The sequence below is a fragment of the Rhinoraja longicauda genome, chromosome 1 (genome assembly GCF_053455715.1).
Source record: "Rhinoraja longicauda isolate Sanriku21f chromosome 1, sRhiLon1.1, whole genome shotgun sequence".
NCBI lineage: Eukaryota > Metazoa > Chordata > Chondrichthyes > Rajiformes > Arhynchobatidae > Rhinoraja > Rhinoraja longicauda.
Window position 1 is genome coordinate 128,729,788 of NC_135953.1, and position 22,504 is coordinate 128,752,291.

General features: G+C 40.7%; 1 protein-coding gene across 8 annotated transcripts in view; it reads left to right on the forward strand.

Moving 5' to 3' along the window:
• Nucleotides 1-22,504, forward strand: part of gria2b (glutamate receptor, ionotropic, AMPA 2b) — a 102,550-nt gene that overhangs the window by 63,449 nt on the left and 16,597 nt on the right. For all 8 annotated transcript variants that reach the window (XM_078406582.1, XM_078406543.1, XM_078406590.1 and 5 more), the window contains 6 exons: nt 1,004-1,171; nt 4,124-4,228; nt 4,620-4,730; nt 7,957-8,163; nt 9,277-9,647; nt 19,789-19,987. In XM_078406582.1, coding sequence (XP_078262708.1) covers nt 1,004-1,171; nt 4,124-4,228; nt 4,620-4,730; nt 7,957-8,163; nt 9,277-9,647; nt 19,789-19,987 — 1,161 coding nt within the window. The remainder of the gene's footprint in view (nt 1-1,003; nt 1,172-4,123; nt 4,229-4,619; nt 4,731-7,956; nt 8,164-9,276; nt 9,648-19,788; nt 19,988-22,504) is intronic.

A 22,504-nucleotide genomic window follows, 5' to 3' on the forward strand; every position in this document is an offset into this window, starting at 1 on the left:
CACCCAGTGACGTTGAGGTACACTACTGAAGATGTGTCTGAATGGTAGCAACATCACCTAGTGGTCACCCCCAAGAACAACACCAGTCAATTGTAGTGCAAACCTTAGGGATTGTAACATCTAGTCCTACTAATCAATCTAGGACAGGGGGGGCAGAATTAAACAAAGACTGATGCAGGCATAATATTGCTAACCACAATTATTCTTTTTTATTTACAAGAGCCAAACCACAAACTAAGAACTCCTGAACTAAAAATAGAAAACACTCAACAGATCAGACGGCATATGTGAAATAGAAAATAGCCTGTTTCTTTTTCTTTTTCCCAGTTCTACAAAAGGATCATTGCATGGAAGATTAACTCGGTAATGTTGCTCTGAGGAGATTTCCTTGGATGCCTAGAAGGGCCACATTAGTTTAGCAATTAGCCCAGTGCATGTGTAGACTGGGCATAGGCTGTTCCACTGCTTGTGACTTAAAGTGAACAATCTACTGTGTCTGTGTTTTGGTTTGGAACGTCATCACATAGCAAGGATACAAAGGAATTAATGTAGATTATGATTTTAAAACACATGGTCGTATGTCCTGAAGCAAAATTTAACTGACCAATTAATCCATCTAGTTATCTCAGTTTAATGCTATTTGTTGTACATTGTGCAAAATTGGCACTTATAGTTGTCAGTCTTCTTATCGAGTCCACATCACAAGATTAGATATTATTCAGCCAGAGCTGAACACACTTCTCGGCATCTTCATTGTTGGCAGCGAGATCGATAGCTGTGCATTGTGTTTCCAGTTGAGGGCATTTCAGCAGGTATTCCATTGTTTGTGGTTCAATACCACATTCGCAGGTGACAAAGTAGTGGTCAGTGAAACAACAGGGTCAGCATTTCCATTGGTATTTCCCAGAAAGTTATAATTGAGGCATCACTCAGTCATTACAAATGCTATATAATCGCTAGTTCTTCATTTACTTGCCACTTATTTCATTTGTTCCTTTTCCAGTATACTTCTGCGCTGACCTATGATGCTGTCCAAGTGATGACTGAAGCATTCCGCTATCTCCGCAAACAGCGGATTGATATTTCCAGGCGAGGTAGCACTGGAGATTGTCTTGCCAATCCTGCTGTTCCCTGGGGCCAGGGTATTGAAATAGAAAGAGCATTAAAGCTGGTAAGTATCCCTTTAAGTGTTAAAATATTTACTAAAATATTAGACCAGACGGTCATAAGGTTATAAGGTCAAGTGATAGGAGTAGCATTAGGCCATTTGGCCCATCAATAGACAATAGACAACAGACAATAGACAATAGGTGCAGGAGTAGGCCATTCGGCCCTTTGAGCCAGCACCACCATTCAATGTGATCATGGCTGATCATCCACAATCAGTACCCCATTCCTGCCTTATCCCCATATCCCTTGACTCCGCTATCATTAAGAGCTCTATCTAACTCTCTTGAAAGCAAACAGGGAATTGGCCTCCACTGCCTTCTGAGGCAGAGTGTTCTACAGCTTCACAACTCTCTAAGTGACATTTTTTCCTCATCTCCGTTCTAAATGGCCTACCCCTTATTCTTAAACTGTGGCCCCTGGTTCGTGACTCCCCCAACATTGGGAACATGTTTCCTGCCTCATCGAGTCAACTCCGCCATTCAATCATGGCTGATCTATCTCTCCCTCTTCACCCCATTCTCCTGCCTTCTCCACATAACCTCTGACACCTGTACTAATGAAGAATTTATCTATCTCTGCCTTAGAAATATCCACTGACTTGGACTACACAGCCTTCTGTGGGAAAGAATTCCACAGACTCACAGCCCTCTGACTGAAGAAATTTCTCCTCATCTCCTTCCTAAAAGAACATCCTTTAATTCTGAGGCTATGACCTCTAGTCCCAGACTCTCCCACTAGTGGAATCATCCATCCACTCTATCCAAGCCTTTCACTATTCTGTATGTTTCAATGAGTGCCCCCCTCATTCTTCTAAATTTTAGAAAATAGGTGCAGGAGGAGGCCATTTGGCCCTTGGAGCCAGCACCGCCATTCATTGTGATCATCCAACTTAAATCGCCACAGTCCATGCCATAATGATACTTCCACAAGACTATCACCTACATAGGTTCATATGAAGATAGGTGAAGGGGCAGGTGGTGTTGAGGAAGCAGGGAGGCAGCAGAGTGACCCAGACAGGTGGGAGAGTGGGCAAAGATGTAGCAAATCGAATACAGTGTAGAAAAGTGTACGATCATGCCCTTTGGTTGAAGGAATAGAGGAATAGACTTTCTAAATGAGGAGAGGATTCAGAATTCAGTGGTGCAAAAGGACTTGGGAATGCTGGTGCAGGATTCCTAAAAGGTGCATTTGCAGGTTGAATCGGTAGTAAGAAGGCAAGTGCAATTTTAGCATTCATTTTGAGGGGGGTAGAGTAAAAAAAGCAAGGTTGTTACGTTGATGCTTTATCAGTTGCTGGTGAGGCTACATTTGGAAAACTGTGAGCAGTTTTGGCCTGCATATCTGAGGAAGGATGAGCAGAGGAGATTTACGAGAATGATCAGAGGGATGATTGGGTTAACGTACGATGAGCGTTTGAAGTCTCTGGGCCTAGAGATGCTGGAGTTTAGAAGGATGAGGGGGGATCCCATCGAAACTCACTGGATATTGAAAGGCCTGGATAGAGTGGACGTGGAAAGGATGTTTCCATTAATGGGGCAGTCTAGGATCATAGGGCACAGCCTCAGAATAAAAGGACGTACATTCAAAATGGAGATGAAGAAGAATTTCTTTAGTCAGAAGGTGGTGAATCTTTGGAATTCACTGCTACAGACGGCTGTGGAGGCCAAGACATTGGGTTGAGGAAAGATTTTTTAAAAAACAGAGTGCAGAATATAGTTCTCAGCAGTATAGAACAAAAATTACAGTAAAAAGTTCACAATGAGGTAGAGCTGAATTGGACTGCACCCGAGCTTACGGTAGGATCATAGAAGCCTGATAACAGAGGGGAAGAAGTTGTAGTTGAGTCTGGTGGTAGTACTAGTCATGGAGTCATACAGCAAAGAAGCAAACCCTTTGCTGTGCCAACCAAGGACCCCCATCTATGCTCGTGCTACCTGCCTGCCTCTGGCCTATATCCCTATAACCATTCATGTAATTTTTGTATCATGTCCACATTGCAGGTCCACCACAGATTTTCCAGCAACTGGTGCTCCAGCACCTCCTTTAATCCAGACAAAATTACGAGATCACACTTGAAATCCCCCCTCCCCCAACCCCCTGGAAGTCCCTCTGAAAATGTGGTGCCTAGACCGTGTGAGGCGGCCAATCTCAACCTCATTGGGACTTCTATGCCAATCGGCGGGTCAAATTTGTTCCCTGGAACTCAGGCTCGGCCGGGACCTGTTGATCTATTCCCATAGCTGACTTCCGAGGCCAACTTGGCATGCCTGTGTCTCTGCCCTTCGGCGGCCCAGGCAAAGCATGCCAGTACCGTTCGGCACCTCTTGGAGGCTCTCGTCGGATGAGCAGGTGTGCTCGCCCCTAACGCATTTTTGGCAGAATGGGCAAATTTGTGCTTTAGAGACATGGAAGTAGTATAATTATTGGGTTAGTGGTGTCTTGTTATATCATTATTACTTGACCTCCATTGGTCTGGCAAAATGGGTAATCCGGCAAGGTTCTGGAATCAAGGGTGCTGGAAAATCGGTGATGAACCTGTATTGCAGCGCTAAAGGCAGTCAAAATGTGTTGAACAAAAACTATGCTCACTTGATTGCACATTTTTTTTCTTTCTGGAAAAGAATGTTGACTTTGGCAGATATATTCTTCATGATGTGTTTCAGTAATTGAAGCTCAATTAACTGAAAATAGCCAAGGGGTCTGAATGCTGACGATTCTCTTTATGTTAGCACTAATATCCTATAAAAACAATCTCCTTCTTCAAAAAAGGATGTTGAAGGCATTAATGGGTTGCCAGAAGCTACTCATCTTGGGTAACGTTCTAGCTCAGTCCTGATGACTGATGCTTGCTGATGCTAATACCAATGTTCAATTATGATATACAAAGCTTCTGAAATAATGTTGTACAGAAGCTTAAAGGATATTTTTTACCCATTCTCATTTCTTAAATTAGGTTCGCATTGATGGTTTGACAGGAAACATTCAATTTGATCAATTTGGAAGAAGAGTCAATTATACAGTCAACATTATGGAACTCAAAAATAGTGGTCCTCGCAAGGTACAACATAAATTTATATTTACATTTCAAGTTGCTTCATATTATTTGTTAAATCACAGTAAATTCAATATTTTTAATTTGTCTGTTTACCCCTTGGAAATGACGCAAATCGTTCCGGTCCGGATCCTGAAATACCAGGTACTAATTAGAATTCTATTCCAAAAGGTATAATTGGTATGTAGTTTCTTGATGGTTGTTTTGCCATGCTACCGTTGGACTCACAGATGATGTCATAAATCGTATTTTATATACTTTACGACAGAGAAGGAGGCCATTTGACCCATCGGATTTGCATTGGTTTCAGCTGATGTCAGCAGTTCTGTGATACAATGATGTGCAAATGCAAGCATAATATTAAACACTTCCAATAATTTTATTGTAAAAATGGCAGATTGGATACTGGAATGAGGTTGACAAGATGGTCGTCACAGCTACAGATTTTCTTGCTGGAAATGAAACTGCAGGAATGGAGAATAAGACGGTTGTAGTGACAAGTATTATGGTATGTTTTTGAGCACATTACGAAGAATCACCTGTGGTAATTAAAAGATAAATCTTTGCATGTAAATGTCAGTAAAATTGGAATATTATCGAAGCATTAATAAATCTGTCTATTTATTTTGTAGTTATGTAAATCAAAATTATTAAAATTTGTTTACAGCATTTATCACATTAGAAATGATTTTTTGCCATAATTGTGTTGATCGTGGTTTATATTGTGCTTTTGAACCTCAGGGATATGTTTTTGCTTTCTAAGTGAGTGATGTCAAGGTCCTTGTTTTTGGGGCTTATTAACTTTCATATTCTTAAAAAACAAATCCCAGGTGTTTGGCTTGCACCAGACTATTTCAAGACAGGGTTGTGGTCCACATTTGGCCACTCCTAGTTTATGTAAATATTAGTTGAATTCTTAGTTTAGTGTAGAGATACAGCACATACTGGGGACAATTTACATTTATACCAAGCCAACTCACCTGCAAACCTGTACGTCTTTGGAGTGTGAGAGGAAACCGAAGATCTCGGAGAAAACCCACGCGGTCATGGGGAGAGCGTACAAACTCCGTACAGACAGCGCCCATAGTCGGGATCGAACCTCGGTCTCCGGCGCTGCAAACGCTGTAAGGCAGCAACTCAAGCACTGCGCCACCGTGGCCAACCATGGTGGAGTGTGATCAAATTAAGGGACGTAAGTGCTTTATATTGTTGGTGATCCCATTTCTTTCCATAGAGGTTTTAGAAAGCAGTTCCTATAAAGGGAGCTACATTTGCAATATAATTTATGTCATAAGTTGGTAACCTTCATATATCAAAAGCCATAGGGAACTCCTGGCATAATGGTTCAATTGCTGGGTTAGCAATCTGATTATCTGGACCAGCAGTATGAACATTGACTTCTCTAACTTTAGATAGTTCCTCTGTCCCTCTCTTCCCCTCCCACTTCCCAATTCTCCCACTGCCTTCCTGTCTCCACCTGTATCCTTTCTTTATCCCACCCCCTGACATCAGTCTGAAGAAGGGTCTCGACCTGAAACGTCACCCATTCCTTCTCTCCTAGATGCTGCCTGACCCGCTGAGTTACTCCAGCATTTTGTAATACCTTGATTATCTGGATCCATCATTTCAAATCCTATCATGACGACTAGTAGAACTAATTCAATTAGCTACACCATTTATTTTTAAATAACTATATTTCAGACAGTCACTATCGCTGCAACTACATTGCTGCAACCAGTCATAAATAAGTACATGTGTCTTCATTCCAAGAGTAATGCACTTGGGCTGCATGGCGGCCTAGCGGTAGAGTTGCTGCCTTACAGCGCCAGAGACCCAGGTTCAACACTGACTATGGGTGCAACCTGTACGGAGTTTGTACGTTCTCCCCGTAACCATGTGGGTTTCCGCCATGTGCGCCGGTTTTCTCCCACCCTCCAAAGAGGTACAAGTTTGTAGGTTAATTGGCTTTGGTAAAATTGTAAATTGTTCCTATTGTGTAAAATAGTGTTATGTATGAGGATTGCTGGTCGGCACGGACTCAATGAGCCAAAGAGCCTCTTTCCGCACTGTAAGTCTAAACTAAACTAATCCACTCAAAATAGACACAAAATGCTGGGTTAACTCAACGGGATTGGCAGCATCTTTGGATAGAACGAATGGGCGACATTTTGGGTCAAGACCCTTCTTCAGACTGAGAGTTAGGGAAGAGGAAGACACAGATAAGGAAGTGTAAGGTGTGAAAACAAGACATCAAAGGGGGTAGAGATCAAATAAAATGTAGAATACTTCATTATTAGCTAGAATGACAACGAAGCATACAGAGATAACATTTAATAAGGGGGACAGTCAGACTGGTCGGTGAACTAGGAAGGGGGAGGGATGGAGAGAGAGGGAAAGCAAGGGTTACTTTAAGTAAGAGAAGTCAATAGTCGTACCACTGGGCTGTAAGCTGCCCAAGCTCAATATGAGGTGCTGTTGCTCAATTTGCGTTGGGCCTCACTCTGACAATGGAGGAGGCCCAGGATGGAAAGGTCAGTGTGGGAATGGGAGGGGGAGTTAAAGTGTTTACCAACCGGGAGATCAAGTAAGTTTAGGCAGACTGAGCGGAGGTGGTCAGCGAAACGATCGCCGAGCCTGCGCTTGGTTTCGCCGATTATATATAGGAGTCCACACCTGGAACAGCGGATACAGTAGATGAGGTTCGCGGAAGTGCAAGTGAACCTCTGCCTCACCTGAAATGACTGTCGGGGTCCCTGGATAGAGTCGAGGGAGGAGGTATAGGGACAGGTGTTGCATCTCCTGTGGTTGCAGGGGAAAGTACCTGAGGAGGGGGTGGTTTGGGTGGGAAGGGACGAGTTAACCTGGGAGTTGCGGAGGTATCGCTCTCTGCGGAAGGCGGAAAGGGGTGGAGAATGTAAGATGTGGCTAGTAGTGGGATCCCGTTGGAGGTGGTGAAAATGTCGAAGGATTATGTGCTGTATGCAATGGCTGATGGGGTGAAAGGTGAGGACTAGGGAGACTCTGTCCTTGTTGCGACTGGGGGGAGGGGGAGCAAGAGCGGAGCTACAGGATATGAAGGAGACCAATGTGAGGGCCTCATTTATAATGGGAGATGGGAACCCCCATTCCCTAAAGAATAGGGACATCTCAGATGTCCTAATATGGAACACCTCATCTTGGGCGCAGATGCTGTGAAGACGGAGGAATTGGGAGTAGGGGATAGTCTTTGCAGGAGGTAAGATGGGAAGAAGTGTAGACTAGATAGCTCTGGGTGTCACTAGGGAACAAGCTGCCAGAGGAGGTAGTTGAGGCAGGGACTATTGCAATGTTTAAGAAACTTGTAGACAGGTAAGTTGAGCCAAAGAGCCTATGTCCACGCTGTATGACTCTACAACTCTAATCAATGCAATTTTTTTAGTTAATACAGTGCTTATTTTCGTGAGGTCGTTTGATGGCAAAATTCACTGGTACACTTCGCTGAAGATTCATGAAATGGTAACGGATGAGTTCATATCCACAACCTCCTACATAACAAGTTGTACCCTTATCCAGGGCATTAGAATTGGGCATCACATGGATTAATACAGTCTATTGCAGGATCCGGAGAACAAATTAAGCCTTGTATTTTAAAAAATCGCCGGGGCCTAGAATTTGGTCCAGTTGTCATCTCAGTCAAACATTACATGATCTTGCAATGACCTTTTAAAAAAAGTCACACAATCTTTTTTCCATAGGAATCGCCCTATGTGATGCTGAAGAAAAATTATGAACAGTTTGAAGGAAATGACCAGTATGAAGGTTACTGCGTCGATCTTGCAGCAGAAATAGCCAAACATTGTGGATTTAAGTACAAACTTTCCATCGTACCCGATGGGAAATATGGTGCCAGGGACGCGGAAACAAAAGTCTGGAATGGAATGGTGGGAGAACTGGTGTATGGGGTAAGAAAACAAAATAAAAAGTGTATTCATTATAAATCATTCAATAATTGTTGCATGTTTAATAGATGATTGTCAAGGAAGAGCATGGTTTTTAATGAAATTATCCGCATGGTCAAATATCCATTATCAAAAACCAATACAAATGCAACAGTTTCAATTCTGTTTCAGCCGTATATAAAGTAAGATACTCTGTTCTGTTATTTCCAGAAATGTAGGAGTCAAGGAAATCATGTGGTGATGAAGGATAATTACATTTCCTAAAGTAACAATATTCATTTCTTGAATGTAAATTATTTTCACATTCTCGGTTTGATAGCACAAAACTAAATATTTGAATCGGAAAAAAATGCTGTCAATTTGCAATAAATCAGTAGTAGTGGATCATCATTTCTTTCAGTGATCAAAAGACAAAGTGCTAGAGGAACTCAGCGTGTCAGGTAGCATTCCTCAGTCTAAAGAATGGTCCCAATGTGGGACTAGAAGAAATGTTGCCTATCCATTCCATCCACAGATGCTGCCTGACTTGCTGAGTTCCCCCAGCACTTTGTCTTTTTGGTCAAGATTGCATCTTCCGCATTTACTTGCGTCTACATTTCCTTCTGTGATGTTGGATCAAACAATTTTGTGCATGGTGTGATGATACTCGAGCTTGATATTCTCCATATGCAAATGCTTCCGCATCATTGGGAACGTCACTTGTATAGTTAAATTATGAAGTGTATATAGATTATGTATTGGTGAACTGAGTTTATTATCTCTTGAACAAAGATAACATGAAGCAGTCCTGACTCTATTGTACTTTATTTGCATTGAAATAAATGTCTTTTCTACAGCAATTTTGGATTAGCAACCTTCAGGTAAGTATCAACAATGAAGTACAGTAATGCAAAAAAATAAGACTACAGGTAAATTGTAGTGATCTTGGTAAAGAGAAAATAGGTTAACAGGTTAGGCAAAGAACCTTCATCTCAATTACATTAAAACAATTTTGTAAAAAAAACCGACAAGACTGAAAGCTACTGATGATTGAACATCAGTTTCAGTTCACAACAATAGTTTTTGTCAATGGGATGAACTAATCAATTAAAAAAACCCTGTGCTTTGTTGTTGCAGAAAGCAGATATTGCAGTAGCTCCACTGACAATCACTTTGGTAAGAGAGGAGGTGATCGACTTTTCAAAGCCCTTCATGAGCCTCGGGATATCCATCATGATAAAGAAACCGCAGAAGTCGAAGCCAGGAGTTTTCTCCTTTCTCGATCCATTAGCTTATGAAATCTGGATGTGCATTGTCTTCGCTTACATCGGGGTCAGCGTAGTTTTATTCTTGGTCAGCAGATTTAGTCCCTATGAGTGGCACACCGAAGAATATGAAGATGGACGGGAAACACAAAGTAACGATCAAACTAATGAATTTGGGATATTTAATAGTCTCTGGTTTTCTCTGGGTGCCTTTATGCAGCAAGGATGCGATATTTCGCCAAGGTTGGTCACTCGAGCATTTTAGCTTTGTGCATTTTCGGTCCCTATCTGCTGGCACGGTGCATATATATTCACGTTTTAAACCAGATCATTTTCCTTTTACAAATGAAAGGGAAAAAAATTTGCAAAAAGATTCCAAAAAGGCAAAACTACATTTTTTAAAGAGCGTTTTTCAAACCAAAGAGGTACACGAATGATGCACCAAGATGTCATTCATGTATTTCTGCAGTGAACTTATATATACACCCTGCTGCTGTGACCATAAAATGCATAAGGTTACAGTTGTTACTTCGTCCTCTTGGAGGGGTACCGTGTTTTTGCTGCATATTCCCATTTTACGGTCCTCGGTTCATGTATGTACAACAAAGGCAAGGGCGAGGAACAAGCACAAAGGTAAGGAGCTCCATATTCAATTCATCAGTCATCTCATTATCCAATGTTTCTTTTAATTTTTCACAGCTATCTCGCCACGGCAAAGCAAATAGTTTATGTTCGAGGATTTCTAACTCTTCATATTCAGTGAGATATGAGAAATTCATTTGTTGGCTTGAAGAGGTATTCTTTGAAGCAATGATATATCTTTATTGAGAGGGCATTAAATGTGTTCGAGTGAACTCTCAGAAGAATTGAGAGAAGACAGGAGCATCGTCAATTATAAATATACATATACACCGATGAGCCAAAGCATTATGACCACTGACAGGTGAAGTGAATAACGTTGAATATCTTGTTAAAATGGCACCTGTCAAGGGGTGGGATATATTAGGCAGTAAGTGAACAGTCAGTTCTTGAAGTTGATGTGTTGGATGCAGGAGAAATGGGCAGGAGTAAAGACCTGAGCGACTTTGACAAGGGCCAAACTGTTATGGCCTGACGATTGGGTCAGAGCATCTCTGAAACGGCAAGGCTTGTGGGGTGCTCCCGGTCAGCAGTGGTGAGTACATACCGACAGTGGTCCGAGGAGGGACAAACCACAAACCGGCAACAGGGTGTTGGGCGCCCAAGGCTCATCGATTCATGAGGGCAAGGAAGGCTATCCCATCTGGTCCGAACCGACAGAAGGTCTACTGTGGCACAAGTCACAGAAAATTTTAATGGTGGTCACGGGAGGAATGTGTCACAATACACAGTGCATCGCACCCTGCTGTTTTGGCTGATCGGTTATATATATATATATATGTTTAAAATAATGTTAAATATAGACCAAAACTATATACTGATCACCTTTAGTAATAGCAATTTAGTTATTGAACAACTAAAGCTTTAGAGACATCAGTTATATTTTTAATGATTACTATTAGCTACGCTGTGCTAGCTTCAGCATATGTTCTCTGTAGATCTGCCTTTGAAGAGAATACTTAAAATTGTGATGAGCATAATTTACTTATAAAATATTTATATTGTAATAATTTTGTTTGTAGAAGAACAGAAGTAATATTTAGGAATGTCATTCTGCCATGTCTTGGGATCGTCTAGAGAGGGAGCCTGGCATCATGTTACTCAATTAAATCTTATGTATGGGCAGTAATTTTGCATGCTTGATGTTTGACACCATCAGTCCAGGGAATGATAAATGTTTAGTTTAGTTTAGAGAAACAGCATGGAAGCAGGCCCTTCAGCCCTCTGCGTCCACGCCAGCCTAAGATCGCCCGTACACTAGTTCTATCCTACACACTAGAGACAATTTGCAGAAGCCAATTAATCTACAAACATTCACGTCTTTGGAATGTGGGAGGAAACCAGAGGGCCCGGAGAAAAGCCACGAGGTCACAGGGACAACGTACAAACTACACAGACACTCGAGATCAGGATCAAACCCGGGTCTCTGGTGCCGTGAGGCAGCAACTCTATCGCTGCGCCACCGGGTCGCCCTGTTGAAGAAATAATCATATTGTAATAATTTTTAGTCATTTGAATATCCAGAAGAGTAACCAAGGTACAATTACTTCTAAATAAAAAGCTTTACTATTCATGAACGGCTGATTAATTAAACGTAATCATATTAATCGGCTGCAGCTAAATAAATGGCAATAACCATTGCTGATTAACTCATAATGGGACTGACAAATTAGCTCTTAGACAATAGACAATAGGTGCAGGAGGAGGCCATTCGGCCCTTCGAGCCAGTACCGCCATTCAATGTGATCATGGCTGATCATTCTCAATCAGTACCCCGTTCCTGCCTTCTCCCCATACCCCCTGACTCCGCTATCCTTAAGAGCTCTATCTAGCTCCCTCTTGAATGCATTCAGAGAATTGGCCTCCACTGCCTTCTGAGGCAGAGAATTCCACAGATTCACAACTCTCTGACTGAAAAAGTTTTTCCTCATCTCTGTTCTAAATGGCCTACCCCTTATTCTTAAACTGTGGACCCTGGTTCTGGACTCCCCCAACATTGTGAACATGTTTCCTACCTCTAACATGTCCAACCCCTTAATAATCTTCTACGTTTCGATAAGATCCCCTCTCATCTTTCTAAATTCCAGTGTATCTTCAGTTCATTTAGCTCATGTATTCTGTTCATAGTGCTGTCCATTTCCATGGTCCAGGTTTTGAACAGATAATGTGTCCTCTTTTTCTGGCTTAGTTGAGGTACAATAGAAACTGTTTCTCTCATGTAATCTTAAGGTTAACACTCTCCTCAAAATGAAGCTGATTAACTTGGCATATTGAGGACTTTGAATCTGATATTTATAAATTAAGACACTCAGGGAGGTCATGTAAATTACTAGCTTCCAACATCTTCAAACTCTTTGATTAGGAAGTGTGACCTCATAGCCAATAATGTATTTTATTCCTGTCTTACCAGTCTCTTAATGGAGAGGTGAAAGGGCTCCACACACTGCCTCATTTTCCCCTGGTGCCACTAATATCAGGAATTCAGCCCTAATAAAAAGAACTATCTTAACCTACCTTATTGCCCACTGATATTGTAAGACCTTTATTTGTATTAATTAGCTTGAACCTGAGGATTACAAATATAATGATTCAGTCTCAGGGAGTATAAACCAAAACTTCAGTCGTTGTTTATCAGATGACAAAACATTGGAAGAATTTAATGCAGATAGCAAAATCAGCAGCATAAAACCCCAGAAAACCCAGAACAATACCCAAAATGTTAACCAAAAATTTAATAATTATACTCACCTATTTTCACATATATTTCAATAACTGTGCCTTCAATTAATCACACATAAAACCTTTGAATGGTTGATCTAGATTGATTGTAGATACCCTGAGTCTGGCTGACCAAATTAACAACCCCCTTCATGCTGTGATAATGAGCAAGATCGTAGTAAGTTGTTGGTCATCTCCTAAGTCCAGTGACCTCTGATTAACTCGGTGACATCACTTCAGTACTGGATATTACCGTAGCTCTGAATGTCACAACAGGGCTGGATCTTACTAGTATTCCAGACTTTGCATCCTCACTTTGGGATAGCATTGCTGTCACCCTGTGATTCCAATGGGCATGCTCTTAACCTTACACATTTTATCTTTGAATTTCCCTGTACATTTACAGAGATTGCTGCTTAAATATAATATCTAGGACAAAGACACGCAGTTCTTCTTGGTAATGTTAACTTCCACCTGCTCAGGTCACTGAATAGGCCAATGAGAACAATTTCGGAAATAAAAAAACAATTTCAGTTGTTGTTACAGTAAAGATGGTTTGATGAGGCTGCAACCTATAAATTTAGTGTATTGGTATATTGATATTCCAATTATTTACTAAACGGCTACTTGGTCAACTAAAGGCCTTGATATTATTTTATCTAAGACACATACGCTGTCCGAGAGTGATAAATTTAACTGAGTTTTTGAAAAGGTCAATTAGAGAAATGATGAGACAAATTCAATGGAGACTTTAACCAGGCCTTTGACAAGGAACCACATAGTCTGGATGGTTAGATCATCCAGACTATATGGGACCTTGTCCAAGGCCAGACTCAGTTCACACTAGTCTGGAAGGTTAAATCTCATGGGATCAGGGTGAGGTAGACAGTTAGGGAAGGAATCGGAGTAGTAGTGCAGGTTGTTATACTGATTGAATGCTTGTGACTAGTAGTGTGCCACAGGAATCTGTGCTGGGTCCACTCTTGCTTGTCATCTGGACTAACGATTAGGATGACAATGGTTAGCAAATTTGGCGTAATGGACAGTGAAGATGGTTATCTTAGATTACAATAGGATCTAGATGAACGAGGGAAACGGGCCAAGAAATGACAAATGGAATTTAACTCTGACGAGGGTGAGGTGTTGCATTTTGGAAAGTTGAACCAGGGCAGGACATTCACAGGAAATGATAGGACGATGGAGAGTGTTGTAGAACCGAGTGATCTCAGGGTGCATAGTTTCATTAAATTGGTGACACAGGTACGCAGGATGTTGAAGTGTGCCTTTGGCATACTTGCCTTCATCAGTCAGTGCACTGAGTACAAGAATTGGAATGTCATGTTATAACTGTACAAGTCGTTGGTGAAAGTGTTGTGTGCTGTATGTCATTCTCATCACCCAGCTATAGGAAAGATGTAAGTAAGCTGAAAAGGGTGCAGAAGGTGCATGAGAATGGCACACACACACACACACACACACACACACACACACACACACACACACACACACACACACACACACACACACACACACACACACACACACACACACACACTTCTACATTAAGTTTGGAGGTGGCAGCAAGATTGCTGGAGCTGTGGACTTTGAGGAAGGCTGTCAAAGTATATAAGCGGGATAAAGATTAGTTCTCGAATGGTGAAATGACTGATGAAATTTAATTTGAGCAAGTGTAAGGTGTTGCACTTTGGAGGGTCAAATGTAAGGGGAAAGTATGCAGTTAATGGCAAGACCCTTACCAACATTAATGTACAGAAGGGTCTTGAGATTCATGTCCATAGCTCCCTGTAAGTGGCATTGAGTGTCAGGGACCTAAATGCACTGAGATTCAGATTGAGATTCAGAAACATCACCTATTCCTTTTCCCCAGAGATGCTGTCTGACATGCTGAGTTACTCCACCTTATTGTGTCTATCTTTAGCTTTTTGTTCATATTCACCAGGGTACAACGAACTTTCTTGTTCACATGAAGCTCACAGAATAAACAGTATACATAGGAAATGATAAATACAACGATGAGTGCTCAGCAGCAGAATGGTTCAAGACTGTAGTGCAATCTGAAGTAGTGGGAAAAATATTAAAGTACAATAACAGAATAACTTGAATGAGATAGAGTGTTAGGGCCAGGGGTGTAGTAACAGCAGTCCAGGCAGCATCTCTGGAAAGAAGGAACCAGTGATATTTTGGGTCAGGTCCCTTCTTCAGAAAGAGGTGATTGGTTCCGGAGTTGGATAGCTGTGGGGAAGGAGCTGTTTTTAAGTCCAGACATTGGCGCTGTCAAGCTTCCGCATCTTCTCCTTGAAGGTAGAAGAGAGAAGAGTGAGTGGCTAGCTAAGGTGGCAGATATCCTTGATGATACCTCCAGACTTCCTGACGTAAAACACTTTGACGATGGACTGGAAGGAAGGAAGTGATGAGCCTGTGGTGGACATGGCTGTGTTCACCACTCTGGAGGTTCAGGCGGTCAAGAAAAGAGTGTTTGCCATTCCTGGCTAAGATACATCCTGTCAGAATACTTTTGTAGAAGTTCAGAATCCTCTTGGACATGCTGAGTCTTCTCAAATGCTTATGAAAGTAAATATGCTGACGTTTTTTCTTGATCATTGCATCAGTGTGAAAGGACCAGATTTCATTAAACTGTCGACTATCTCTACAGTGGCTCCTTTGATCAACCAACTTTCCTTAAACAAACATATCAAGAAATCACTGCCCCTTACATTTTATTGCAATTGGTATATTTTGTAAGTTTAAAGTCTAGGTTAGAAAGCGAATAGCAATACTGCTTTGACAATTGTTAAATACCAGCTCGAGGAAGAAGAAAGTATTAAAACACACTTAATGTTATAATTAAAATCAAAGTTAATGTACTTTATGCTCATATGTGTCTTTTCTTTCTAATAGGCTATGACAGGTGAGGAAACTTTATCATTTAATAAATTCTTGAAATCTGGTGCAATACGTTGATGTTCATACATTTATTCTATTGAAATTATAGGCATCTGTACATATTCCACCAAAAGAATTATTACACTATCGCTACTTGATATTTATTTTTATTAAGGGGTTTGTACTTAATGTGAAATTTAGAAAAACAGTCCCACAATATTCCTTTAATGTTGAACAAAAAAAATGAGAATGTTTATAGGTATGATTTTGGAAACTATATAAAGGCCATCACAGTGGGATTTATTTGATGAATCAGAATAAAATATTTGTCGGCAGTTTCCTGGGTTGAAGATTGCCAGTCCAGTACTGGATTTTTGCTGAGTCAGACGGTTTCACCTGGTATATGTGTTCACGTTCACTGAGAAAATTCAGTCAAAGTTGTTGAAGCACAGACATCATATTCTGGAAAGTGGATGGTTTTCAGCACCAAGGTAGAATTACTGAGGTTGTTTCAGTGCATTCAGAAAATATTCAGACCCCTTCACTTTTTCCACATTTTGTTACGTTACAGCCTGATGACAATTTATATATCTTTTATTTATAATGAATGATCTCTTGCTCTCTTGCTATCCACTTTGCTGCTGTAACACTGTAAATTTCCCCGGTGTGGGACGAATAAAGGAATATATTATTATTATTATTATTATTATTATTATTATTATTATTTTAAAATTGATTAAATTCATTTTTTATCATCAATCTACACACAATACCTCATAATAAAAAAGCGAAAACAGGTGTTTAGAAATTTTTGCAAAGTAATTAAAAAGAAATAACTGAAATATCACATTTACGTAAGTATTCAGACCCTTTACTCAGTAACTTGAGGCACCTTTGGCAGTGATTACAGCCTCAAGTCTTCTTGGGTATGATGCTACAAGCTTGGCACACCTGTATTTGGGTAATTTCTCCCATTCTTCTCTGCAGATCCTCTCAAGCTCTGTCAGGTTGGATGGGGAGCATCGATGCACAGCTATTTTCAGGTCCCTCCAGAGATGTTCGATCGGCTTCAAGTCCGGTCTCTGGCTGGGCCACTCAAGGACATGCACAGACTAGTCACGAAGCCACTCCTGCATTGTCTTGGCTGTGTGCTGAGGGTCATTGTCCTGTTGGAAGGTGAACCTCCAGCCCCAGTCTGAGGTCCAGAATGCCCTGGAGCAGTTTTCATCAAGGATTTCTCGGTACTTTGCTCCCTTCATCTTTCCCTCGATCCTGACTAGTCTCCCAGTTCCTGCCACTGAAAATCATCCCCACAGCATGATGCTGCCACCACCATGCTTCACCGTGGGTATGGTATTGGCCAGGTGATGAGCGGTGCCTGGTTTCCTTCAGACGTGATACTTGGCATTCAGCCCAAAGAGTTCAATCTTGGTTTCATCAGACCAGAGAATCTTGCTTCTCATGGTCTGAGTGTCCTTTAGGTGCCTTTTGGCAAACTCCAAGTGGGCTCTCATGTGCCTTTTACTGAGGAGTGGCTTCTGTCTGGCCACTCTACCATAAAGGCCTGATTGGTGGAGTGCTGCAGATAGAGTTGTCCTTCTGGAAGGTTCTCCCATCTTCACAGAGGAACTCTGGAGCTCTGTCAGAGTGACCATCGGGTTCTTGGTCACCTCCCTGACCAAGGCCCTTCTCCCCCGATTGCTCAGTTTGGCCGGGCGGCTAGCTCTATGAAGAATCCTGGTGGTTCCAAAGTTCTTCCATTTAAGAATGACGAAGGCCACTGTGCTCTTTGGAACCTGCAATGCTGTAGAAATTGTTTTATACCCTTCCCCAGATCTGTGTCTCGACACAATCCTGTCTCAGAGGTCTACAGACAATTCCTTCGTCTTCATGGCTTGGTTTTTGCTCTGACATGCACTGTCAACTGTGAGACCTGATATAGACAAGTGGGTGCCTTCCCAAATCATGTCCAATCAATTTAACTTACCACTGGTGTACTCCAATCAAGTAGTAGAAACATCTCACGGATAATCAATGGTAACTGGATGAACCTAAGCTCAATTTTGAGTGTCATAGCAAAGGGTCTGAACACTTATTAAATGTGATATTTCAGTTATTTCTTTTTAATTACTTTGCAAAAATTTCTAAACACCTATTTTCGCTTCTTCATTCTGGGATATTGTGTGTAGATTGATGATGAACAAAATGAATTTAATCCATTTTAAAATAAGGTAACAAAATGTGGAAAAATTGAAGGGGTCTGAATACTTTCTGAATGCATTGTATATCTTATAACAATAGACAATAGACAATAGACAATAGACAATAGGTGCAGGAGTAGGCCATTCAGCCCTTCGAGCCAGCACCGCCATTCAATGCGATCATGGCTGATCACTCTCAATCAGTACCCCGTTCCTGCCTTCTCCCCATACCCCCTCACTCCGCTATCCTTAAGAGCTCTATCCAGCTCTCTCTTGAAAGCATCCAACGAACTGGCCTCCACTGCCTTCTGAGGCAGAGAATTCCACACCTTCACCACCCTCTGACTGAAAAAGTTCTTCCTCATCTCCGTTCTAAATGGCCTACCCCTTATTCTCAAACTGTGGCCCCTTGTTCTGGACTCCCCCAACATTGGGAACATGTTATCTGCCTCTAATGTGTCCAATCCCCTAATTATCTTATATGTTTCAATAAGATCCCCCCTTAAAAGAAAACAATGTCCATAGTTAAATATTTCAACAACAGGAATTATTTGTAGATAAATCACTTATGGTGCCAAAGTGGTTGAATTGCCTCCCAACACTGACTGGTTGATTTATGTATGGAATTTAGCCATTCCCACAATGCAGCACAATACCTGTTACACGTGAACCACAGCTACAAAGATGAATTCATTTAAACCTAGGTTTGAGACTTGGTGCAAGGAAACAAAACAGAAATCTTGGCTCTGAATTATTTTCCATTTTTAAGTGCTTTTTAGAACTGAAAGATTATATGTTAACTTAATGTACGTTGATTAATCAGTGGGAAAGCTACCTCTAACTATCAGAAGAGTGAGGGGACTGAGTAATACCATGGCTTAGTAATAAATTAAATATGGTACATAAGGACGGATTCAGAGACAGCACAAGCTCATTGTCACTCTTGTAGTTTAGTTGGAGGATGGTATGCAAAGATCTCAGCTGAAATTGAAACAAAAGAGCAAGTTTGGACAGTTATTAGGGTATTTGTCAGAAATTATATTGGTGGAAAATGGCATAGAGTTTATCCTGGAATTAATTGACGTAAACTTAACTTATCTTCTTGCATTTTAGATCAGAACAAGGGAAACACATTTCAGCTTTTCAAAGCTGCAAAAAAGCCTTGGATTTCTGAGTTATCTTTGTTTTCACATTATCTGTGTATTTACAAGTGTTTTTTTTGACATGTTCCCTGGCCATTCATGAAACATGTTTCTTTTATTAAGCACTTGATTTTGATCAATTATAAATGGTGTTTAAAATAATCACAGCAAAAGTTGAATACTGTAAGTTGTGCATTTGCATTTTTATGTACAGTACTAAATTTTCAGCATAGTACATGCCTTCTCACATCTGTGCATAACAACTGTTTGTAAATGTCATTAAATGTGATGAATGTTTCTTTCCCAAAACTAGTCATTCAAGCATTTGGTATAGTTTTGTGTGAAACCATAAAATGCATGTGAAGTAAAATTATCATAAATCTAACTTCATCATGTATCCCATGCATATAATATATAAATTATTTCCGTGGGGGTTACTAATCTTGTTTTCATCTGGAATGGCCTCATATTCCCAACAATCTTTTCTGCAGGGACTCACATTTTACAGTTTATTCAGCCTAAATGAATCTCTTTATTAAAAAAGTTTTTTTCCCCACTGTGAAGTAGACTTCTAGCAGCATTAAAACACATTGCAATTAAATTTTGAACTTAAAAGGATATGAAATTTGTTTCAACTTTTCTCTGAAATGGCCAGAATATACACCTAATGTGCTTCCCTGTGTATAGATGCTATCTATGCTCAATATCAAGCGATTGTTTACTCTGTTACATTGATGACGTTCATTTTACCTTATAAATCCATTTCACACTTATTATTAGATCCCTGTCGGGGCGAATTGTTGGAGGTGTGTGGTGGTTCTTTACCTTGATCATAATATCATCATACACGGCTAACTTAGCTGCTTTCCTGACCGTCGAACGAATGGTATCACCCATTGAAAGTGCAGAGGATCTCGCTAAGCAAAGTGACATTGCCTATGGAACTTTGGATGCTGGATCCACGAAAGAATTCTTTAGGGTAAGATAGGGAGGCTTTTACCTCTTGTGTTTTGTTTTGTGTTTTGTGGTAGGGTTAGTTGCCAATGTTTAGAAAGAAAACACCTTTTTTAACACTGTATATGCAAAGGTTTTACCTATGATGACAGTTTCTAATTATGTTTTATTATCACACTCAGTCAGAATCAAATCATATTATTATTCTGCTCCGCAGATAAATCGATACCTGTCATTTAGCCAGCATCTTTAAAAAATAAATGGACTATCAGATTATTACAACATTGGCACTGGTGAGAACCTGTTGGCATGAATTTTCTGCCATATCACTCACCCTTTCAATGGTAACAACATGTATGTATTCATGAGAGACTTAGCGATGTATTCAAAGAGTTAGATATAACTCTTCGGGCCAACGGAATGAAGGATTATGGGGAAAAAGCAGGAACAGGGTACTGATTTTGGATGATCAGCCATGACCATATTGAATGGCGGTGCTGGCCTGAAGGGCCAAATGGCCTACTCCTGCACCTATTTTCTATATTTCTATGTTTCTATGTCAAGAAAGTTCACTGGTTATCAAGTGCTTTAGAATATCCTGAAATCACAATGATGGATGGTGGTGGGAGTAGAAATATAGCACTGGAAAGGCAGAGCAAATGGCACATTATTTTGCATGGCGTACATTATTTGTTCTGTTGATGGATCTAGTGACCGCCACCACAATATTTCTGAACATTGGCATTCCCATTTTGAAAAAAAGAGCGAAATGTCACAATAACATTCAATAAAGAATGCAGGGACTCTAAGAAAATTTTCAATTTGAAATCTGATAGATTGCCTTGTTATGACAGGTTCAAATGTCCTGAAGGAATATGATTAACAATTTGAAATGTTTGCTTCTAAATATCTAAATACTACTGAGCGCACAGTCTTTAAAAAGCTTCTTGTGAGATTCACAAATGCAAAATATTGCAGATGATGAAAATCTGAACAAGTGTCAGAAAATGCAATCCAGACAGCATCAGTGAGGAGGGAAATGGAGTTAATGTTTCAGGCCACCAATCTCTTGTATGGTTAGAGGTGAAAACATTTTAAGGTGCAGAGAAATCTGGGGAGGGGAGGGTATGCAGGAGTCAGGTTAGAAGGAAAGGAAGGCTTGTGACATGCTAAAATGCAGGAGAGGCTAAAATATTAAAAAATAGACTTCCTCGTGACTTTTGTTAGAAGATAACATTAAGTCAAGAGGTCTATTTTTCTGTATTCATTTTAACTGTGGAGCAATTATTGCTCCTCCTTAATTGTTCTTACGAAGGTGATGGTAAACTATCTTCTCCAACCACTGCGGTCATTCTCTCAAATGTTCTGTCCCAACACTCATGAGGATGACGTTCCAGATTCGGGACCCTATGGCAATAAAAGAACAGCAATATATTTCAGAATATATTGGCAAAGTGTGGCATGAAGGGACACAAAATATAAGCTAAAGTACACAACAAAAAATGAATGCACAATAGGTCATAATTATGAGAGAAAAATTTAAAGTTTCGGGCTCTTTCTTTGAGTGCATATAATACTTACAACAAGATAAATGATCACAGTCTCAAAACAAATGTTCATTTATTCAGGACAGAGATGTGAAGAAAAGTCTTCAATGAAATGGTAGTGAACCTTTGTAATTTCCTATATGAGTGCTGTAGGAGTTTGGTCACTGAATACAGATATTCATGGATTGTTGGATAGTACAGGGATCAAGGATATGGGATTAGTGCAGGAAATTTTGCTGAGGTTAAAGATGAGTCATGAGTTGATCGAATGGGGGAGCACGTGCTAGGGGTTAAATAGTTCTACTTCTGTTCTTATGCTGTGTGGAAATTTATTGAAAGAAATTTTGCTTTACCCACTGCCCACTGCAGTGATGGACAGGAGTTGGGATAATGAACCTCCAGCAATTACAACAATCTTCTTTTGTGTGAGGTTGACTCCAATAATTGAGTATTTTACCTTTGATTTCCATTCAGTCTTACTCTTTAGACTTTACTTTAGACTTTACAGATATAGGGGAGAAACAGACTCTTCTGCCCACCGAGTCTGTTTAACCCCACCCCGTACACTAGCACTATCCGACACACTCGGGACAATTTACAATTTTTACCAAAGCCAATTAACCCACAAACATGGGAGGAATGTGGGAGGAAACCGGAGCACCCAGAGAAGCCCAACGTAGTCACAGGGAGAACAGACAAACTCTGTACACACAGCACCTGTAGTAGGACTGAACCAGGGTCTTTGGCAGTGTAAGGCAGCAATTCTACCACTACGTCACTGTGCCACCACTTGTTTACACCATATTCCATCAAAGGCAGCCTTGATGGCAAGAGAAGTCGTTCTAACCTCGCCACTGGAATTGAACTCTTTGATCCATGTTTGGATCAATGTTGTTCGAGCAGAATTATCATGACAAAACACCAAGGTAGCATCGATAGGCAGGTTCTGGTGAGTAAGTGCTGCTTAAATGCACTGTTGACAACATCTTCCCTCA